The 20,888-nt window shown below is 40.6% G+C and overlaps 1 protein-coding gene and 1 pseudogene across 1 annotated transcript in view; one reads left to right on the plus strand and one right to left on the minus strand.

The window, feature by feature from the left end:
• The window catches only part of LOC111970000 (4'-phosphopantetheine phosphatase), a 28,708-nt gene extending 18,799 nt beyond the window's left edge, over nt 1-9,909 (minus strand). Inside the window, exons 1-2 of the mRNA XM_023996472.2 lie at nt 9,710-9,909; nt 9,208-9,290 (exon numbers count right to left, since the gene is read on the minus strand). Of these exons, the coding sequence (XP_023852240.1) occupies nt 9,208-9,290; nt 9,710-9,842 (216 nt within the window). The 5' untranslated portion in view covers nt 9,843-9,909. The remainder of the gene's footprint in view (nt 1-9,207; nt 9,291-9,709) is intronic.
• A 5,832-nt stretch (nt 9,910-15,741) lies between these two features.
• LOC111970616 (transcription factor HES-5-like) lies at nt 15,742-16,437 on the plus strand (annotated as a pseudogene).
• The last annotated feature ends 4,451 nt before the right edge of the window (nt 16,438-20,888 follow it).

A 20,888-nucleotide genomic window follows, 5' to 3' on the forward strand; every position in this document is an offset into this window, starting at 1 on the left:
ACTAAAACAAGCTTGATTAGTTTACGTTTCTGCAGCTACACACACATTTTTTAATTAGGTAGACCCAGAGACCTCAGACAAGAAACACAGTTCAGTCTGCTTAGTTAACCAGGCCTAAACACTGTAATAACACTTCATAGCCGAGCACTTTGGCAGCAAATCCCTTTATCCCCTCATTGAGCACTGACATTTCATGTTATTGTTGCTGAGTAAATGGCTTAAATAGCTGGACACAAGGGGGGGGGGGGGTCTCTCATTTTGGCAAAATTCTGTCCTCCGTCCTCTCTCCTCCCCCCTTAGTGACCAGGAAACCGATAAGTGGTCGAGTGGTGTGTCAATTCGTTAGTAGCATACGGAAGATGGTACTCCACTCCTCGAAAGCCTCCTTTTGGTGAGGAAGCACAAGTGTATCTAGTGCTCAAACTCTAGGAGGCATTCTACCTTCACCCTAAAGTTTTCAGCGATTAGAGTCGCCAACGACTGGCTCATGTCATCTACAATCCCGATGCTGTGTTTTAACGTTTAGAAACCTCAATAATCCTCCCTTGCAATATTGCTTTTGAAACATATGGCCGTTAACTTTTATCAGCGAGAAAAAATCTTTCAGATAAAAAGATACTGACCACACCGCCCGCGTGCGTGAGCATTGAAAATAAATTTACACTCTACACAGCATATGGAAAGTATTCAGACCCCTTGACTTTTTCCACTTTGTAACACTACAGCCTTATTCTAATATGGATTCAATTGTTTTTCCCCCCCGCGTCAATCTACACACAATATCCCATAATGACAAAGCAAAAACAGGTTCAGAATATTTTGCAAATGTATTACAAAAACTGAAATTTCACATAAGTACTCAGAACCTTTACTCAGTACTTTCTTGAAGCACCTTTGGCAGCGATTACAGCCCCGAGTCTTCTTGGGTATGACGTTACAAGCTTGACACACCTGTATTTGGGGAGTTTCTCCCATTCTTCTCTGATGATCCTCTCAAGCTCTGTCAGGTTGGATGGGGAGCATCGCTGCATAGCGATTTTCAGGTCTCTCCAGAGATGTTCGATTGGGTTCAAGTCCGGCCTCTGGCTGGGCCACTCAAGGACATTCAGAGACATGTCCTGAAGCCACTCCTGCATTGTCTTGGCTGTGTGCCTAGGGTCGTTGTCCTGTTGAAAGGTGAACCTTCACCCCAGTCTGAGGTCCTGAGTGCTCTAAAAAAGGATCTCTGTACTTTGCTCTGTTAATCTTTCCCTCAATCCTGACTAGTCTCCCAGTCCCTGCCACTGAAAAACATCCCCACAGCGTGATGCTGCCACCACCATGCTTCACCGTAGGGATGGTGCCAGGTTTCCCCAGACATGATGCTTGGCATTCAGACCAAAGAGATCAATCTTGGTTCCATCAGACCATATAATCTTGTTTCTCATGGTCTGAGAGTATTTAGGTGTCTTTTGACAAACTCCAAGTGGGCTATCATGTGCCTTTTACTGAGGAGTGGCTTCCGTCTGGCCACTCAACCATAAAGGCCTGATTGGTGGAGTGCTGCATAGATGGTTGTCCTTCTGGAAGTTTCTCCCAACTCCACCGAGGAACTCTGTCAGAGTAATTTAACATTTTCTTTTTAGAAAACAATTTCTCGCTGATATAAAAGATACACTATACACACACAAGTGGACACCCCTTCAAATTTGTGGATTCGACTATTTCTGCCAAACCCGTTGCTGACAGGCGTATAAAACTGAGCACACAGCCATGCAATCTCCATAGACAAACATTGGCAGTATTATGGCCTTACTGAAAAGCTCAGTAACTTTCAACGTGGCACCGTCATATGATGACACCTTTCCAACAAAGGAAAGCCCTGCTAGAGCTGCCCCGATCAACTGTAAGTGTTGTTATTGGGAAATAGAAATGTCTAGGAGCAACAATGGCTCAGCCGCGAATTAGTAGGCCACACAAGCTCACAGAATGAGACCACTGAGTGCTGAAGTGTGTAGCACGTAAAAATCATCTGTCCTCGATTGCAACACTCACTACCAAGTTCCAAACTGCCTCTGGAAGCAACGTCAAAACAAGAACTGTTCATCTGGAGCTTTATGAAATGGGTTTCCATGGCCAAGCAGCCACACACAAGCTAAGCTCACCATGCGCAATGCCAAGCATCGGCTGGCTTTTGTGTAAAGCTCGCCGCCATTGGACTCTGGAAATATGTTCTCTGGAGTGATGAATCAGGCTTCACCATCTAGCAGTCTGAAGTAGGAATCTGTGTTTGGCAGATGCCAGGAAAACACTACCTGCCCCAATGCATAGTGCCAACTAAGGTTTGGTGCAGGAGGAATAATGGCCTGGGGCTTTTTCATGGTACGGGCTTGGCCCTGTAGATTCAGTGAAGGGAAATCTTGCTTCCAACTTTGAAGCAACAGTTGGGGAAGGCCCTTTCCTGTTTCAGCATGACAATTCCCCCGTGCACAAAGCGAGGTCAATACAGAAATGGTTTGTCGATGTGGAAGAACTTGACTGGCCTGCACAGAGCCCTGACCTCAACCCCATCAAATACCTTTAGGATGAATTGGAACACTGACTGTGAGCCAGGCCAAATCGTCAAACATCAGTGCCCGACCTCACTAATGCTCGTGGCTGAATGGAAACAAGTCCCTGCAGCAATGTTCCAACAGCTAGAGGAGTGCCTTCCCAGAAGAGTGGAGGCTGTTATAGCGGCAAAGGGGAGACAAACTCCATATTAATGCCCATGATTTTGGAATGAGATGTTCTACTTAACCTTTATCAATGAAATTTCCTGCCAACAAGCAAAATGTTTTTTATCACATGGTATATTTATTTTGGGATTCCACCCAATAAACGTAATTTGCCTGATGTCGCGCTATTGGAGCGTCATGGTAGTTTCAAGATAACTGGGAACGAGGTCAAATCATGACTAGGGTTGCAAAGGGTTGGACATTTCTGGTAGACTTTCGGAATTTCCCCCAGATATTTTTCATGGGAAGTTAAGCCATGGAATTTGGGGAATTTTGCTTAAATTCATCAAAAAAAGGTTAGTTTATACAGTGAATATTTTTTTGTGGGATACACAAGGCAATTCTAGGTATTGTGGCATACTTTGGTCAAACTATCCCCAATTCAATGGAATTGCAACCCTCTGCAAGCACAGTGCATTCTTCCATCACATGTGCAGTGCACTCTCCCATCACATGTACATCTGATTCTCAAGATCTTGCTATTGAGCCCACACTACTACACTGTCTGAGCCAAGGACGACATGCTTTCTGGTAAGTTTTGATTACAATACCGGGTGGGGTGAATATATTTTATATGACATACATTCTTTTTTTGTTAACTAGTAATTTCTGCTAGTTCATTTTTGCTGTCATGTGGGTTTTAGCACGCCTGTTAACTGAGGAATATTAATTCACCTGTTTCCATACATGTTTCATTTTTAAAACATTTATCTTACAAAGGAGTACATAATTCCATTATCTGTACATGGAATTGTATTTGATTTTCCCCCTAATATTTACAGGAAAATGCCACGGGCACTATCTGATGTGTGGAGACATTTCACTCCACCTTATGTAGAAGGAAAAGCTGCATATATTCGCAAATACTGTGCCAAATCATATGTGAAGAATGCAACAAAGATGCAGAATCATCTGGCCAAGTGCATAAAGTTCCCTCAGCGCTCACAACAAGCAACCTCTGACAATTCTCCCTCTACTCGAGGTGAAAATGATGAATCAGACATCTTATCGATAGCAACAGCTCATGGTCCTCCTGGAATCAGAAGTTTTTTTGACTCAATGGAGGAACGTAGAGAAATGCTGATGAATGTCTTGCTCGAGCTGTGTATGTAACTGGTTAACCTCTGATGCTCAGAGGCAATGTGTATTGGAAGAGATTTCTGAATGTTCTTCACCCAGCATACACCCCTCCAACCAGACATGCTTTATCTACTCAATTGCTGGATGCAGAGTTCAAGTGAAGGTCAAGCAAATCATAGAGAAAGCAGACTTGCAATCATCTTTGATGGGTGGTTGAATGATCAAGGAATAGTTAACTACATCATCTCCACCCCTCAACCATTATTCTACAAGAGCACAGACACAAGGGACAACAGACACACCGGTCTCTACATTGCAGATGAGCTCAAGGCAGTCATCAATGACGGACCACAGAAGATATTTGCACTGGTGACAGACAATGCAGCAAACTTGAAGGCTGCTTGGTCTAAGGTAGAGGAGTCCTACCCTCACATCACACCCATTGACTGTGCTGATCATGCATTGAATATGCTCCTCAAGGACATCATGGCACTGAAAACAATGGATACACTCTAAAAGAGAGCCGAGGAAATGGTTAGGTATATGAAGGATCATCAAGTTATAGCAGCAATCTACCTCACCAAGCAAAGTGAGAAGAATAAGAACACCACGTTGAAGCTGCCCAGCAACACCCGTTGGAGTGGTGTTGTCATCAAGTTTGACAGTCTCCTAGAGGGGAAAGAGTCTCTCCAAGAAATGGCCATATCACAGATATGGCCAGCCCCATCAAGAGGATCCTCCCGGATGATCTATTTTGGGAGAGAGTGGTAAGCAGCCTGAAACCTATAGCAGTAGCCATTGCACGGATTGAGGGAGACAATACTATCCTGTCTAATGTTCAGACTCTGCTTTCAGATGTAAGAGAAGAAATCCATACTGCCCTGTTCACTTCACTTCACTGTTGCTCCAAGCAGAGGAAACTGCAGTTCTGAAATACATCAAAAAGCGTGAAGACTTCTGCCTGAAGCCCATACACGCCGCAGCGTACATGTTGGAACCCAAGTATGCTGACAAGAGCATCCTGTCTGGTGTAGAGATCAACAAGGCCTATGGTGTCATCACTACCGTGTCTCGCCACATTGGCCTAGATGAGAGCAAGGTTCTTGGCAGTCTGGCGAATTACACTTCCAAGCAAGGGCTTTGGGATGGAGATGCAATATGGCAGTCGTGCCAACATATCTCATCAGCCACCTGGTGGAAGGGACTTTGTGGATCTGAGGCTCTTTCCCCTGTTGCCTCCATCATCCTCCAAATTCCACCAACATCAGCCGCCTCAGAGCGCAACTGGTCATTGTTTGGGAACACACACCAACGCACACAACAGGCTGAGCAATACAAGGGTTGAAAAATTGGTGGCCATCCAGGCAAATTTGAGGCTTTTTAAGCCTGACAACAAGCCATCCTCAACAAGGTTGGAAAGTGACAGTAAAGATGAGGCCTCAGTCTGATGTTCAAGAGGTGGACATTGAGGAGGTCCAGAGAGAAGACATGGAAGCCTGAGAGGAAGACAACCAAAGCTTTAGTGTCTAGACTATCATTTTACAGATGTACAGTGGGGAGAACAAGTATTTGATACACTGCCGATTTTGCAGGTTTTCCTACTTACAAAGCATGTAGAGGTCTGTAATTTTTATCATAGGTACACTTCAACTGTGAGAGACGGAATCTAAAACAAAAATCCAGAAAATCACATTGTATGATTTTTAAATAATTAATTTGCATTTTATTGCATGACATAAGTATTTGATCACCTACCAACCAGTAAGAATTCCGGCTCTCACAGACCTGTTAGTCAGACTGTTAGTTTTTCTTTAAGAAGCCCTCCTGTTCTCCACTCATTACCTGTATTAACTGCACCTGTTTGAACTCGTTACCTGTATATAAAGACACCTGTCCACACACTCAATCAAACAGATTTCAACCTCTCACATGGCCAAGAACAGAGAGCTGGGTAAGGACATCAGGGATAAAATTGTAGACCTGCACAAGGCTGGGATGGGCTACAGGACAATAGGCAAGCAGTTTGTGAGAAGGAAACAACGTTGGCGACATTATTAGAAAATGGAAGAAGTTCAAGATGACGGTCAATCACCCTCGGTCTGGGGCTCCATGCAAGATTTCACCTCGTGGGGGATCAATGATCATGAGGAAGGTGAGGGATCAGCCCAGAACTACACGGCAGGACCTGGTCAATGACCTGAAGATAGCTGGGACCACAGTCTCAAAGAAAACCATTAGAACACACTACGCGTCATGGATTAAAATCCTGCAGCGCACGCAAGGCCCCTGCTTAAGCCAGTGCATGTCCAGGCCTGTCTGAAGTTTGCCAATGACCATCTGGATGATCCAGAGGAGGAATGGGAGAAGGTCATGTGGGTCTGATGAGACAAAAATATAGCTTTTTGGTCTAACTCCACTCGCCGTGTTTGGAGGAAGGAGAAGTATGAGTACAACCCCAAGAACACCATCTCAACCGTGAAGCATGGAGGTGGAAACATCATTCTTTGGGGATGCTTTTCTGCAAAGGGGACAGGACGACGCACCGTATTGAGGGAGGATGGATGGGGCCATGTATCGCGAGATCTTGGCCAACAACCTCCTTCCCTCAGTAAGAGCATTGAAGATGGGTCGTGGCTGGGTCTTCCAGCATGACAACGACACGAAGCACACAGCCATGGCAACTAAGGAGTGGCTCCGTAGAAGGCATCTCAAGGTCCTGGAGTGGCCTAGCCAGTCTCCAGACCTGAACCCAATAGAAAATCTTGGAGGGAGCTGAAACTCCGTATTGCCAGCGACAGCCCGAAACCTGAAGGATCTGGAGAAGATCTGTAGGAGGAGTGGGCCAAAAATCCCTGCTGCAGTGTGTGCAAACCTAGTCAAGAACTACAGGAAACGTATGATCTCTGTAATTGCAAAACAAGGTTTCTGTACCAAATATTAAGTTCTGCTTTTCTGATGTATCAAATACTTATGTCATGCAATAAAATGCAAATTAATTACTTAAAAATCATACAATGTGATTTTCTGGATTTTTGTTTTAGATTCCGTCTCTCATAGTTGAAGTGTACCTATGATAAAAATTACAGACCTCAAGTAGGAAAACCTGCAAAATCGGCAGTGTATCAAATACTTGTTCTCCCCACTGTATGTTGAAAACGTTTTTGGGAGACGCGATGGATCATTCAATATTCCCTTTTGTTGTTCAGTGAAATCATCCCATGTGAAGAGTCAACTCAATTAAAGTTCAATTCGTAACTACATTTTATTTTTTTTCTATTGGAAGGATTTAATCATTTGCAATTATGTCTACTTATGATAAACCTTTTACCTTATGTTTCTGTCTTCATATGATATGGTAAATATAGCCAATGCAAAAAATCTCTACATTTAAAATGGTATTAATATTAATTTGCATATATTTCTGTTAATTCCCATATATTCCCACCTCTGATTATTCCCCAAAATGTGCAACCCTAATCATGACATCAGTGATCTACATGTCAATGCTCTAGAAAAATTCTAAAGATTTTTCCCAGTCGGAAGTCTGAGATTTCCCAGTTCCCGCGGCTTAATTTCATACATGCGCATTATTATCAACAGTCCCTCTCCTCGATTATCTTTGACCACAGGAGTTGAGCAAATCTAACAGGGAAAAGACCAAGCTCTTATGTACCGTATGTCCTCTGCTCCATTGGACCTCAGCGCTGCAACCTGGTTTTAGAGCATTTCGTATTATTCTGTACGTAAATCCAAGACACTACATTTAGTATGATTTGTTATGTTTTGTATGGTATGTATTAATTTGTGGATGATCATCAAACATCGTATGATATGTTACGATTTTCTGTCTAACGTTAGCTAGGCTAGGGGTTAGGGTTGAAGCAAATTTATGCTTGACCATGCAGCAGCTTTTAGGGGTTAGGGTCAAGTTTAGGGAAAGGGTTAGCTTAAAGGGTTAAGGTTAGAGGTATGGGAAGGGTTAGTTAACATGCCAAGTAGATACAAAGTAGCAAAAAAGTAAAAAGTAGTTGAAAAGTTTCTAATTCCCTAAAATGCTCAAGTTAACCATGATGAGATTCGAACTCGCAATGTTCCCTCTAATTTGTTTTGTCACGGAGTAAATTTCAGGTCTGCTGAGCACCAAATTGAACGTTGTGAAAATTCTGTGCAACTTCTGGCGAGCGATTGCTGTGAACATCTTAGGCTGTACTGAGCTTTAAGGTACAGTTATAACAGTGACCAAGAACGCTACCGTGGCTATTTGATCATAATGTAGGCCTACCATCAAAAACAATAAAGAAAATGCATCCCATAACATTTTAACATGGAAATAGCTGTTCTATCATTCAGCCTACAGTAGCAGCCAATGTGTGGTGTTCAATGTAGGTCTAAATTCCATGAGACTTTTGAAAAAAAACAACATGCAAGGCTTGACATGAACCTGTTTATCCACTTGTCCTTCAGACAAGGAGGTGACTGAAAATGTGTTGTTTGATGCAAGAAACCACTTAACAAAATAAAATGCATCATTACTCCCATACTACTACTTAGCTTATTCAAATCCGTCTCAAAATACAACACTGTCCCTTTAAGACAAAGAAAAGCTCTTTACCTGACTCGCTTTTCAAAGACGTCTATAATTGCACACGTATTGTGCTCTTGTAGGAAGCAATCACTCCCCCATTGCTGACTACAAATTATCCATAACTGTTAAAAATTCACTAACTAGCAAAGGATATGAACAAATGTGCACACATCGCTATAAATAGCTATCGCTTTGATCACAAAACAAGTGCATCACCTCATGACCGCTCATGCTGTAAAAACAGTCCAGTTCAAAATAAATGGCACCGATCCTACTGCAGCACTGACTGGTTATGGCTTACCGGTCTGCATAGAGTACGGATCTAAGTCTTGCCTGTCAATGCAATAGAATCCTACTCCAATGCCTTCTGCATACAACAAAATCTCTTGCATAGTGTGTTTTGTTACGTTGCATTTAAAGTAGCTAATATTGTGTTGATTCGATCACAATTCCCACAGTAAAGGAACGACAATAGTGTAAACTAATGGAACAAACTCTAGAAAGTTGAGTGAAGTTCAATCTCGTGCTTCTCTGCGTGGCTGAAGTTTCTTCTGCGCGGTAGTCCCTGGGGAACTGCTTGCACGTGCGTAGCTTAGAGGGAACATTGGTTGCTAAACGTTCCTGTTATATGGCCACCCATCCACCCACCCTACTTTCGCTTGAGTAACCATCGGTCTTATGTAACCACATTTTGGGTGTCCCGGTTGTACATGTACTATGTTGCGTCTAGTCTGACGCCAGGCTGAGGGTACTGACAGTGTTCCAACGTTTATGTATACCACCTACCTTTGCAGTATGGTCGAATGACCGTACTTTCGCTACTTTGTGTTGAACAGTGGAGTAATAGGCGAGTTTCGTCAGAGATCCACCTGTGAGAAAAAAACGTTGTTCTTGAGATAATTGATCGTAGTAGCTACCTAGTTAGCATGGAATAACATGTCAGACACTGTTGACAGCTCAGCCACTTTTGCTCAGTGGTAAAAATTAGCTAACTTAACTAGCTAGACAGTTGAGAAAACTACAGCTAAGTTGGCCCATAAAAATGTTAATTGCCACTAGATAACATGTATGTCTGTAGCAGGCTTGTGGCGCTAAAGTAACTTCGCAGCAACAGGTACTTAATTTAGTTAATATAAACACTGCAGTGTTAGCTAGCCAGACAGAACGACAACGCGTCGCTGCTTGCTAACCTCTCGTGAATGCCTGGCTGTGTGTGTAGTCAAAGTAAGAAGCCAACTGAATATATTCAAGTAGTGCTAGAAAAATGCAACTTAGTGTATAACGTTACCTATGTCTATTGCGAACCTCTTTGCATTTTCCAAATTCCTGAAGATCTCGTCGGGTGGAAGAGTTATGCTTTTATCCATGCTGTGACTACTGTCCACTCTTTCACATCCCGCCGCCATCTTGGAAGTAGACATTGGGCGGATTCGATTATGCTGAGGAGCAGGGCACTGACTATAGCCTGTGACGAGAACGGGCAGGATGAGCGCCTATCTCAATCGAATGCTATTCTGCGCCGCTCGTAGCCTGGCTGATATGACCCACTTGACTACAGCTCGGTCATGTTGTTAACAAGGCAGCATGGTGCATCGTCCATGGCCCGGCTCCACCAGGCGGCAAAATGGTTCTTAGACCCCTCAGTTGAAAAGTTTTAGTTTTATGTCCCTATTTAAAAATAGCAAAAAAGTTAAAATGGTTGAGTGACAGGGTGACGCAAAATCCGAATATCCGCTGTGATGCGTCAGCACAATAGATAGTGCTCCGTCCAGAAACGTACATCTCTTTACCATAAAACATGTTTGATTTTTCAAACTAGTTTTCATTGGGAAGGTAGATAAAGCGTTTATATTTAAAAAAAAATCACGTTTGCATGTTAAAAAATAGAATCCCACTCATTACTCCACTAGGACACCTGGCTCACTCCCGGGATTTAGCCAGCTTCCAAAACGAATGCATTCAACTTTCACAGTCCCTAACCGGGCGCCGGGCCCAGATTAATCAAATCGCCTCATTGGTCGTGTTCCTCTGCTCAGACGTTGCATGCATCAACCAATGGGCACATTACTCTGCCCAGGCGTTTGCTGACGCATACCAGATCATACAACGCCTAGATAGGCATTTTAAGTATTAGCTAACCACATAATATGTTATAGCAATTTGTCAGTCGATGACACAGTTGCCTATCCTGCGTATAGCGGGACGCAACGTTTTGGAACATTCAGATGCCTGTAGAATAAGTGTAGAATAAGTGTAGAATAAGGAATCACATTGGCTCTATCCATGGCATTTCTATCTGCAACATTCAATAACGTTTGGCAACTGAACATGGCCCTGAACTTCTGTGATATTTGCTTTAGGAAATCTCTGGTCTTCTGTGATATTTTCTGTAGGCCTACACATGGTGAACACTTGTGAAACTATTTGGTACACATTTGATGAGCAACAAAAATCATTATTATATCATCGTAAACCTTCAGCACACAGTGGTGTACAGTAAGTAAGTACAAATACTTTTAATTACTATTTTTGGGATATCTGTACTTTACTATTTTATATTTTGACAACTTTTATTTTGACATAAATTCCTAAAGAAAATATGTACTTTTTACTCCCATACATTTTCACTGACACCCAAAAACTTGTTATATTTCGAATGCTCAGATAGGACAGCAGTATGGTGCAATCCATTCACGTATTAATATAACGCTTTGTCATCCCTACTGCGTCTGATCTGGCAGACTTACTAAACACAAATACTGCATTTGTAAATTATGTCTGAGTATTGGAGTGTGCCCTATCGGTCTGTAAATACTTTTTTTTTTTAAGAATCGTGCAGATAATATTTGCTTAATATAAGGAATTTGCATTTACTTTGACTTTTTACATGTACTCTAGTATGACAATTAAATACTTTTTCCCACCACTGTAATTTGTAATCATTTCACTTTTAGGCCTAAGCCTACACATTATTGAACTGAAATATAGGCTGTCATAGTAAAGATGAGAAAATGTAACTAAGTAAAGAACAAGAAAAAGTATTTAATTTGAATTTATAAAAAATTTACTCAATGAGACACATTGTGCAAAGTGATTAAACATCACAAACAGAACATGGAAAAATCTCCAAGTCTTACTCTGACAGAGTATGGGCTGCCAGGCAATAGTATGGGGGATATAGGCTACATTTACTGTCTTTAAAAAAGACACACTGGATTGTTGAAAATCAACAAGAGTTTGGAGACAGTTTTCATCAATCTGCAATAGGCACATTCGGGTAATGTTTTATCATGTTTTATCATATCACAAAACATCATAAAATAAAATTGACAAGTTTGTTCTTAAATCAGAGTATTGCTTATCACAGAGTGATGATTACAGGTATAATACCCAGCTTGGGTAAATAATCATCATGGAGGAACAGTGATGCTGTAGCTTAGGTCCATCATTATCAAATAGATAACTAATACATGTTTCACATAAGATGCTCAATACAATGTAAATAAAACTATATCAGTACACAAATGTAGTGGAAACAATTGCTTATTCTCTAAGATTTGACCTTAAAACAGATCATTAGACAATCCCCAAAAGTTTGCATAAAAGTCCTCATAGAGGACTTTTAAAGTTGATGTTGCTCATGAATCACCATTCAACATAATCAACACACTTTAGAAAAAATAAAGGTTATTCATTATATAATACCATCACACTACAAAAATTTAGTTTTCATAGTATGGATCATTTTCTGAGAAACTTATTCAGTAAAACTGAAATGAACAGTCTCAATCAGAGCAAGACTTTTAGAAACTCCTGCATGAGTAGAAGATAAAGAAGATCTCTTCCTATTCTCATTCATGTCCATGACAATGATACCATTATTCTTAGACCAACGTGATCCATAGGTTTTCTCTGCTGACTGGACTCTTCTCTTTGCTGTTGCCTGAGGCAGGTCACTCTCACTTCTGTTCTTATCACAGGATGGCTGCAGGCTCTGGAAGTGGCTCAGCAGTCTTCTCTGGAATGTGTCTTCACCTCATCCTTGGACAAGAAGTGCAAAATCTCTTGGAGACATCTGGAGTAACCCTGATTGACAGGTGCTGAGCATGAGGAGGAACTCACTCGCTGGATGTGTTGCCGTCCTCTCAGGAAGCAAACTAATTTCCAGGATGTCTGCTTTCTCCAGCTTGAAGTTGTGCTGCTGATTGAGGATCTCTGGACCCAGGAGAGACTTGAGCTTCTCAATGCTGCTGTTGATACTATCTCTGCGTAACTTCTCCACCACTGGCTTTCTTAGTTGTGAGAAGAGGAGGAGTGTCATTAAAAGTGTTGTTCTGGAATATGGTATTATTGAAGCAAATAATAAATCTAATCAAACTGAATAATGGTCCTTGAATTTGAATCTTCAATTGACCTTTTTGGTCAGTCAGGTGCTCCTTATAGTAGATCATTGCTGAAGTGATTGTAGGCCCCATGGCTGGATCCCTGTGCTGTGGAGGTCTCTGTGTAGAGTTATTTCTACTGGCTTCATCTCTCCTATATATAGTCCCAAATCTGCATATGAAAGTGTGTGTCTTGGGCTTGTTGGAGTTTCTCACAGTCTGTAGCCAATGGGTGAGCTTGGGAGGACAATAAGGAATGTGGAGCTGCCACATGCTCAGTGTTCATATTGCTGGGGGACAATGGTCACGTCTCAGGGGAACAGGTGGAGGGGTGGTGGGTGATGGAGTGACTCTCAGAGCGCTGTGTGAATCAGGGAAAGTGGTGCCCCCCAGATCTGCTGCTAAATGTTGGGATCAAAGACACAGGCATTGATCCCACAACTTACATATGTGTGAGATGATACATACCTTTAAAACACTGGTAGGCTACTCATAATGTTGTAACTTTTACTGAAAGCTGTTTGAGACAGTGACAGTACTGATCAGATTGGAGTCCTTTCACACTTGTCCATCTGTATCAGACGACCTTCCAGGTAATGTGACTCCATCAGAGTGCTGCAGCTCTGAGGTGATGATGACCTGTCTGTCTGTCTACAGGCGCAGGTTTCCCAGAAGCCCCAGGCAGCACACTTCCCTTCTCTGCGTTTCACAGCACAGCTGGCTCCCTGCACAAAGCTGAGTGTGCCCCAGTCACACGCCCTCTTCTCTCTGGAGCTGGGAGCCACAGAGACACACGGCTTCCCACACTTCTGCATGCAGTCTGCTGAGCCCTGACACACAATATAAGTGTGTCTGCTATCACAAAGACCCACTGCATGGCAGGAGGGGTTTGAATAGATGTTGTTGGGGTTCCCAATACATTCCAAATGCATTCCTCATGCTCTTTCAGCCATCAATTAATATTCTCAATAGTTTCTTTATATTTAAATTCTGAGATGGCTCTCTTAATTTATCCTTTGAAAGCGAACATGTGAAACGCTTTATTTAAAAAATACTTTCATTATTTTTTAATTAAAAATAAATAAATAATTTCACCTTTATTTAACCAGGTAGGCTAGTTGAGAACAAGTTCTCATTTGCAACTGCGACCTGGCCAAGATAAAGCATAGCAATTTGACACATACAACAACACAGAGTTACACATGGAATAAACAAAACATACAGTCAATAATACAGTAGAACAAAGGGAAACAAAAAGTCTATATACAGTGAGTGCAAATGAGGTAAGATAAGGGAGTTAAGGCAATAAAATAGGCCATGGTGGTGAATTAATTACAATATAGCAATTAAACACTGGAATGGTAGATGTGCAGAAGATGAATGTGCAAGTAGAGATACTGGGGTGCAAAGGAGCAATATAAATAATAAAATAAATACAGTATGGGGATGAGGTAGGTAGATAGATGGGCTGTTTACAGATGGGCTATGTACAGGTGCAGTGATCTGTGAGCTGCTCTGACAGCTGGTGCTTAAAGCTAGTGAGGGAGATATGAGTCTCCAGCTTCAGAGATTTTTGCAGTTCGTTCCAGTCATTGGCAGCAGAGAACTGGAAGGAAAGACGACCAAAGGAGGAATTGGATTTGGGGGTGACCAGTGAGATATACCTCCTGGAGCGCGTGCTACGAGTGGGTGCTGCTATGGTGACCAGTGAGCTGCGATAAGGCGGGGCTTTACCTAGCAGAGACGTGTAGATAACCTGTAGCCAGTGGGTTTGGCGACGAGAATGAAGCGAAGCATTGATTTGTGAACTGTTTCATAGTTACATTCCAAATTCTATGATGAAAATTAGTCGGCTGGCTAATACGTGCACTTCTACAGTAATGTTGATTAAGTGCAATGTCCCTCTAAAACTAAAATGCAATTAAGTAAAGTAAACATTTCCACTGTCTTCCATTGTTTCTCATTAGTCGTAAATGAGATTGACACCACTTTTTTGATGCAGTGGTGAATGTGACGAATGTTCCAACAACTCATGTGACAATATTTACCTCTAGTCAAAATGTTTGTGTTTGTCTATTTCCTCATTGAGAAATATTGTACTCATGAGCTTTAATCCCAAGGGCATGTTGGAAACGGCTTGTGTAGAGATTCATTAGCATTAAACAATGCACACTTCTATTGTTTATTTGAAGCTATCGCAATGGGCAGTGTGGGAAAGCTCTAGAGAGCAGAGACAGTTCATGGTCATTCATCAGTCCCACCAGCACCTGTGAGTCTCAGTGGGGGAATAGGCACACTTCAGGAAGTGAATGAGCAACAATTTACAAGCCTGAAAACTGAGGTTATGTTTTGTAAATAATAGTATTACCTTATAAATCAGTATATTTATTTATATCAGTATAAAATTTATATTTTCTGAATCATCTGAACAGCTAAACAACATGGCAGTTATAATAGTGGAAATAAGTTATTGAATTAGACTAATTAGGCTATATGAGCAGGTATTTGAACCCATTCAAAGTGCTTCACATTGGATGGAATTTTTACAATGTCAGGACAGTAATAATTATCTAAAATGCAAAAACCTAAAATTATTAGGAATTTTATTGAAAAGTATTTGAGTCAATTGTAAATTGTGATGATGAGCGTGTGCTCTGTCAGTGTCATTGGTCCCAAGATCCGGGGGTCACCATTTTCCCAGAGTCACACAGCGCTCTGTGAGTTACTCTCCATCACCCCTCCATCTGTTCCCCTGAGACGTGACCATTGTCCCCCAGCAATAAGAATACTGAGCATGTGGCAGCTCCACATTCCTTATTGTCTTCCCAAGCTCACCCATTGGCTACAGACTGTGAGAAACTCCAACAAGCACAAGACACACACTTTCATATGCAGATTTGGGACTATATATAGGAGAGATGAAGCCAGTAGAAATCAGATTCACTTTCTACACAGAGACTTCTACAGCACAGAGATCCAGCACAGAGATCCAGCCATGGCACCTACAATCACTTCAGCCATGATCTACTCTAAGGAGCACCTGACTCTGACCAACAAGGTAAATTGAAGATTCAAATTCAAGGACATTTATTTACTTTGGTGGATGGATTATTTGTTTCAATAATGCCATATATCAGAATAAGGTTATTAATGACTCTCCTCTTCTCTTCTTGCAGCTAAGAAAGCCAGTGGTGGAAAAGTTATTCAGAGATCATAGACTTCAAGATGGAGAAATCAGGCATCCTGGAGCTGACAGTTTGCTTCCTGATACGACAACAACAGTACCAGCCTGTGAGGTACTCCTCATGCTAAGCACCTGTCAATCAGGGTTACTCCAGGAGTGTCCAAGAGATTGTGCACTTCCTGTCCAAGGATGAGGTGAAGACACATCCCAGAGAAGACTGCTGAGCCACTTGCAGATACTTCAGCCATCCTCTGATAAGAACAGAAGGGAGAGTGACCTGTCTCAGCTGAGTCCCCCACCCCAGCACAGCGTAAGCAAAGAGCAGAGTCCAGTCAACAGTGCCCTCTGGAGGCCCTGGTAGAGTCCTACAGACCGGAGCTCCACTCTGAGACAAACATAATGGACCACGTTGGTCTTACATTAATGTTGTGGACAGTAATGACAATGTAAAGAGACATAATCTTCTGCTTATGCAGGACATTTAAAAGTTATGTTTTGATTGTGTTTATAGTTTTTTCTTGAATATGTGAAAAAGCCTTCCCAATGGAAGTTCATATTGATATGACCTTTTTTATTTTCCTCTGTGAGGAAATATCATCACTTTTCCTTTTCATGTAACATGAGTATCATGTTAAGTTATTCTTACTATTTAAGACGAAATTCCTCAATCTGCTAAAGATAGTTTATAATCTGCATTGTTCAGAAAATGCAAAACAACTACAAAGGAACAATTAATTTCATAATATTTTTGATGTTTTTGAGTGAATTTATCTTCTTTGAAGATTTGTATTGAATTATTATTCATCATTGACCCATTATAGTCTATTTATTACCCACATTGGGTGAGAAAGCGCACAAAGAATGTTTAAATTCTTGAATTATGCAACACTATCCTTCTGTGAAGGAATTTCAGATAATATTTTCTTGTTTATGACTTACAAATCTTTAATTGATTTGCTTGATATTCAAGCCAGTTTTTTTGTGATGCACTACCAATGTTACAGCACTGAAATGCTCACATCATATTGACATATGTATCTGTAAGAGATGCATTTGTTTGCAGTTGCTTCTATGGAGATTTTATATGATGTGTCTTGAAGATGTTTTCAAGAAATTGTAGGAATGTTTAATCACAAAATTAAGGAAAACTATTCTATATGAAAAATAAAAGAAATCATTAAATGTATCTGATGGTTTGTGTGTTTTTTTTCAAAATCCTATATTTTGCGTTAGAGTCCAAGTACTGATCATTTGACATCCTAAAATCTTAGATCCAAGGAAAGAAAGATGCAATGGCTTATGAACGTCATCAATAAATATATGATTATCCAGTAGTTACAGTACCTTCAGAAAGTATTCATACCCCTTGACTTTTTCTACATTTTGTTGTGTTAAAGACTGAATTCAAAATTGATTAAATATATATATTTTTTCAACCATCTACACACAATACCCTATAATGACAAAGGGAATACATGTTTTTAGAAATGTTCAAAAAATATTTTTTTAATTAAATAAATAAATATCTCTTTTTTTTTTTACATAAGTATTCACACCCCTGAGTCAATACATGTTAGAATCACCTTTGTCAGCGATTTCAGATGTGAGTCTTTCTGGGTAAGTCTCTAAGAGCTTTGCACACCTGAATTGTACTATATTTGCACATTATTATTCTTAAACTTCTTCCAGCTCTGTGAAGTTGGTTGTTGATCATTGCTAGACAGCCATTTAAGTCTTACCATAGATTTTCAAGACGATTTAAGTCAAACTGTAACCAAGCCACTCAGAAACATTCAATGTCATCTTGGTAAGCATCTCCAGTGTATATTTGGACTTGTGTTTAAGGTTATTGTCCTGCTGAAAGGTGAATTTTTCTCCTAGTGTCTGTTGGAAAGGAGACTGAACCAGGTTTTCCTCTAGAATTTTGCCTGTACTTAGCTCTATTCCGTTTCTTTTTATCCCCAAAAACACTCCCTAGTCGTTGCCGATGACAAGCATACCCATAACATGATGAAGCCAACACCATGCTTTAAAATATGAAGATGTGATGTGTTGTGTTTGCCCCCAAACATAATGCTTTGTATTCAGGACATCAAGATAATTTCTTTGCTGCATTATTTGCAATTTTACATTAGTGCCTTATTGCTAACAGGATGCATGTTTTGAAATACTTGAATTCTATACAGGCTTCTTTCTTTTCACTCTGTCATTTTGGTTAGTATTGTTGAGTAACTACAATGTTATTGATCCATCCTCAGTTTTCTACTATCACAGTCATTAAACTCTGTAACTGTTTTAAAGTCACCATTGCCTCATGATGAAATCTCTGTGCGGTTTCTCTGACACCTGAGTTATGAAGGACGCCTGTATCTTTGTAGTGACTGGGTGTATTGATACACCATCCAAAGTGTAATTAATAACTTCACCATGCTCAAAGGGATATTCAATGTCTTTTTTTAACCCATCTACCAATAGGTTCCCTTCTTTGCGAGGCATTGGGAAAACGTTCCTGGTCTTTGTGGATGAATATGTGTTTGAAATTAACTGCTCGACTAGGAAACCTTACCGATAATTGTATATGTGGGGTACAGAGATGAGGTAGTCTTTCAAAAATCACATTAAACACTAGTATTGCACAAAGTGAGTCCATGCAACTTAAGATGTGACTTGTTAAGCACATTTTTACTCCTGAATTTATTTGTTACGGCTTGCCATAACAAATGTGTCGAATACTTATTGAATCAAGACATTTCAGCTTTTTATTTTTTATTAATTAGTCAACATTTCTAAAAACATAATTCAACTTTGACATTATGGGGTATTGTGTGTAGGCCAGTGACACAAATCTCAGGCTGTAACACAGCAACATTTGGAACAAGTCAAGGGGTGTGAATACTGAAGGCACTGTATGTAATATTCTGTGTTAATTAATTTAGTTGAGGGTTTAGAGGTATGAGATATGTATCACTAGCAAACCTAGGTTCCAACTTCAAATATATGTGTATTTGATTATTTGTTATTTAAATACGTACTTTCTGTGTATTTGAGTATTTTCAAATAATGTGGCCGAAATCACCTACTACTGGAAGTATTAAAAGTATTTTCAAATAATAGCTTACTAATACATGATTTGACCCGGGGCCTCCCGGGTGGCGCAGTGGTCTAGGGCACTGCATTGCAGTGCTAGCTGCGCCACCAGAGTCTCTGGGTTCGCGCCCAGGCTGGGCTGGGTTCGCGCCCAGGCTCTGTCGCAGCCGGCCGCAACCGGGAGGTCCGTGGGGCGACGCACAATTGGCATATTTGGCCTGGGTTAGGGAGGGTTTGGCCGGTAGGGATATCCTTGTCTCAGTATGTAAAATGTAATAAAATGTAAGTCGCTCTGGATAAGAGCGTCTGCTAAATGACTAAAATGTAAATGTAATGATTTCAAATATTTTTATATTATATTATATTTATATTATATTCAAATACAGTGCCTTTGAAAAGTATTCAGACTAGAGGTCGACCGATTATGATTTTTCAAACGCCGATACCGATTATTGGAGGACCAAAAAAGCCGATACCGATTAATCGGCTTTTATAATAAAAATAAAAATGTATTTGTATGTATTTGTAATAATGACAATTACAACAATACTGAATGAACACTTATTTTAACTTAATATAATACATCAATAAAATCAATTTAGCCTCAAATAAATAATGAAACATGTTCAATTTGGTTTAAATAATGCAAAAACAAAGTGGTGGAGGAGAAAGTAAAAGTGCAATATGTGCCATGTAAGATGGCTAACGTTTAAGTTCCTTGCTCAGAACATGAGAACATATGAACGCTGGTGGTTCCTTTTAACTTCTTATGGCTGCAGGGGCAGTATTGAGTAGCTTGGATGAAAGGTGTACAGAGGTGCCCATAGTAAACTGCCTGCTCCTCAGTCCCAGTTGCTAATATATGCATATTATTCGATTATTCCAATATTCGTATTGGATAGAAAACACTCTGAAGTTTCTAAAACTGTTTGAATTATGTCTGTGAGTATAACAAAACTCATATGGCAGGCAAAAACCTGAGAAGTTCCACTTCCTGTTTGAATTGTTTCTGAGGTGGCAGATTTTCAACCAAGCTCTCATTGAAATTACAACGAGATATTGATGAGTTTTCACTTCCTACGGCTTCCACTAGATGTCAACAGTCAATAGAACTTTGTCTGATGACTAATGTGAAGGGGGGCCGAAGGAGACAGGAATTAGTCATCACTGCCATGAGGTGACCACGCATTGAACACGCGCCTTCACATGAGGAGGACCTCCGTTCCACCGCTCTTCTGAAGTCAATCTAATTCTCCGGTTGGAACGTTAATCAAGATGTATGTTAACAACATTCTAAAGATTGATTCAGTACATCGTTTGACATGTTTCTACTGACTGTTACGGAACTTTTGGACATTTCGTCACGTTATAGTGGATGCGCTTTGTGACTTTGGAATTGTTTACCGCTAACGCGCTAACCAAAGTAGCTAATTGAAAATAAATAACGGACATTATCGAACAAATCAAGCATTTATTGTGGACCTGGGATTCCTAGGACTGCATTCTGATGAAGTTCATTAAAGGTAAGGAAACATTTATCATGTATTTTCTGGTTTCTGTTGACCCCAACATGGCGACTAATTTGGCTATTGTTCTGAGCTCCGTCTCAGATTATTACATGATTTGCTTTTTCCGTAAAGTTTTTTTGAAATCTGACACAGCGGTTGCATTAAGGAGAGATATGTCTATAATTCCATGTGTATAACTTGTATTATCATCTACATTTATGATGAGTATTTCTGTTGAAACGATGTGGCTCTCTGCAAAATCACTTGATGTTTTTGGAACTAGTGAATGTAACGCGCCAATGTAAA

Source organism: Salvelinus sp. IW2-2015, linkage group LG11 (genome assembly GCF_002910315.2).
Source record: "Salvelinus sp. IW2-2015 linkage group LG11, ASM291031v2, whole genome shotgun sequence".
Classification (NCBI taxonomy): Eukaryota; Metazoa; Chordata; class Actinopteri; order Salmoniformes; family Salmonidae; genus Salvelinus; species Salvelinus sp. IW2-2015.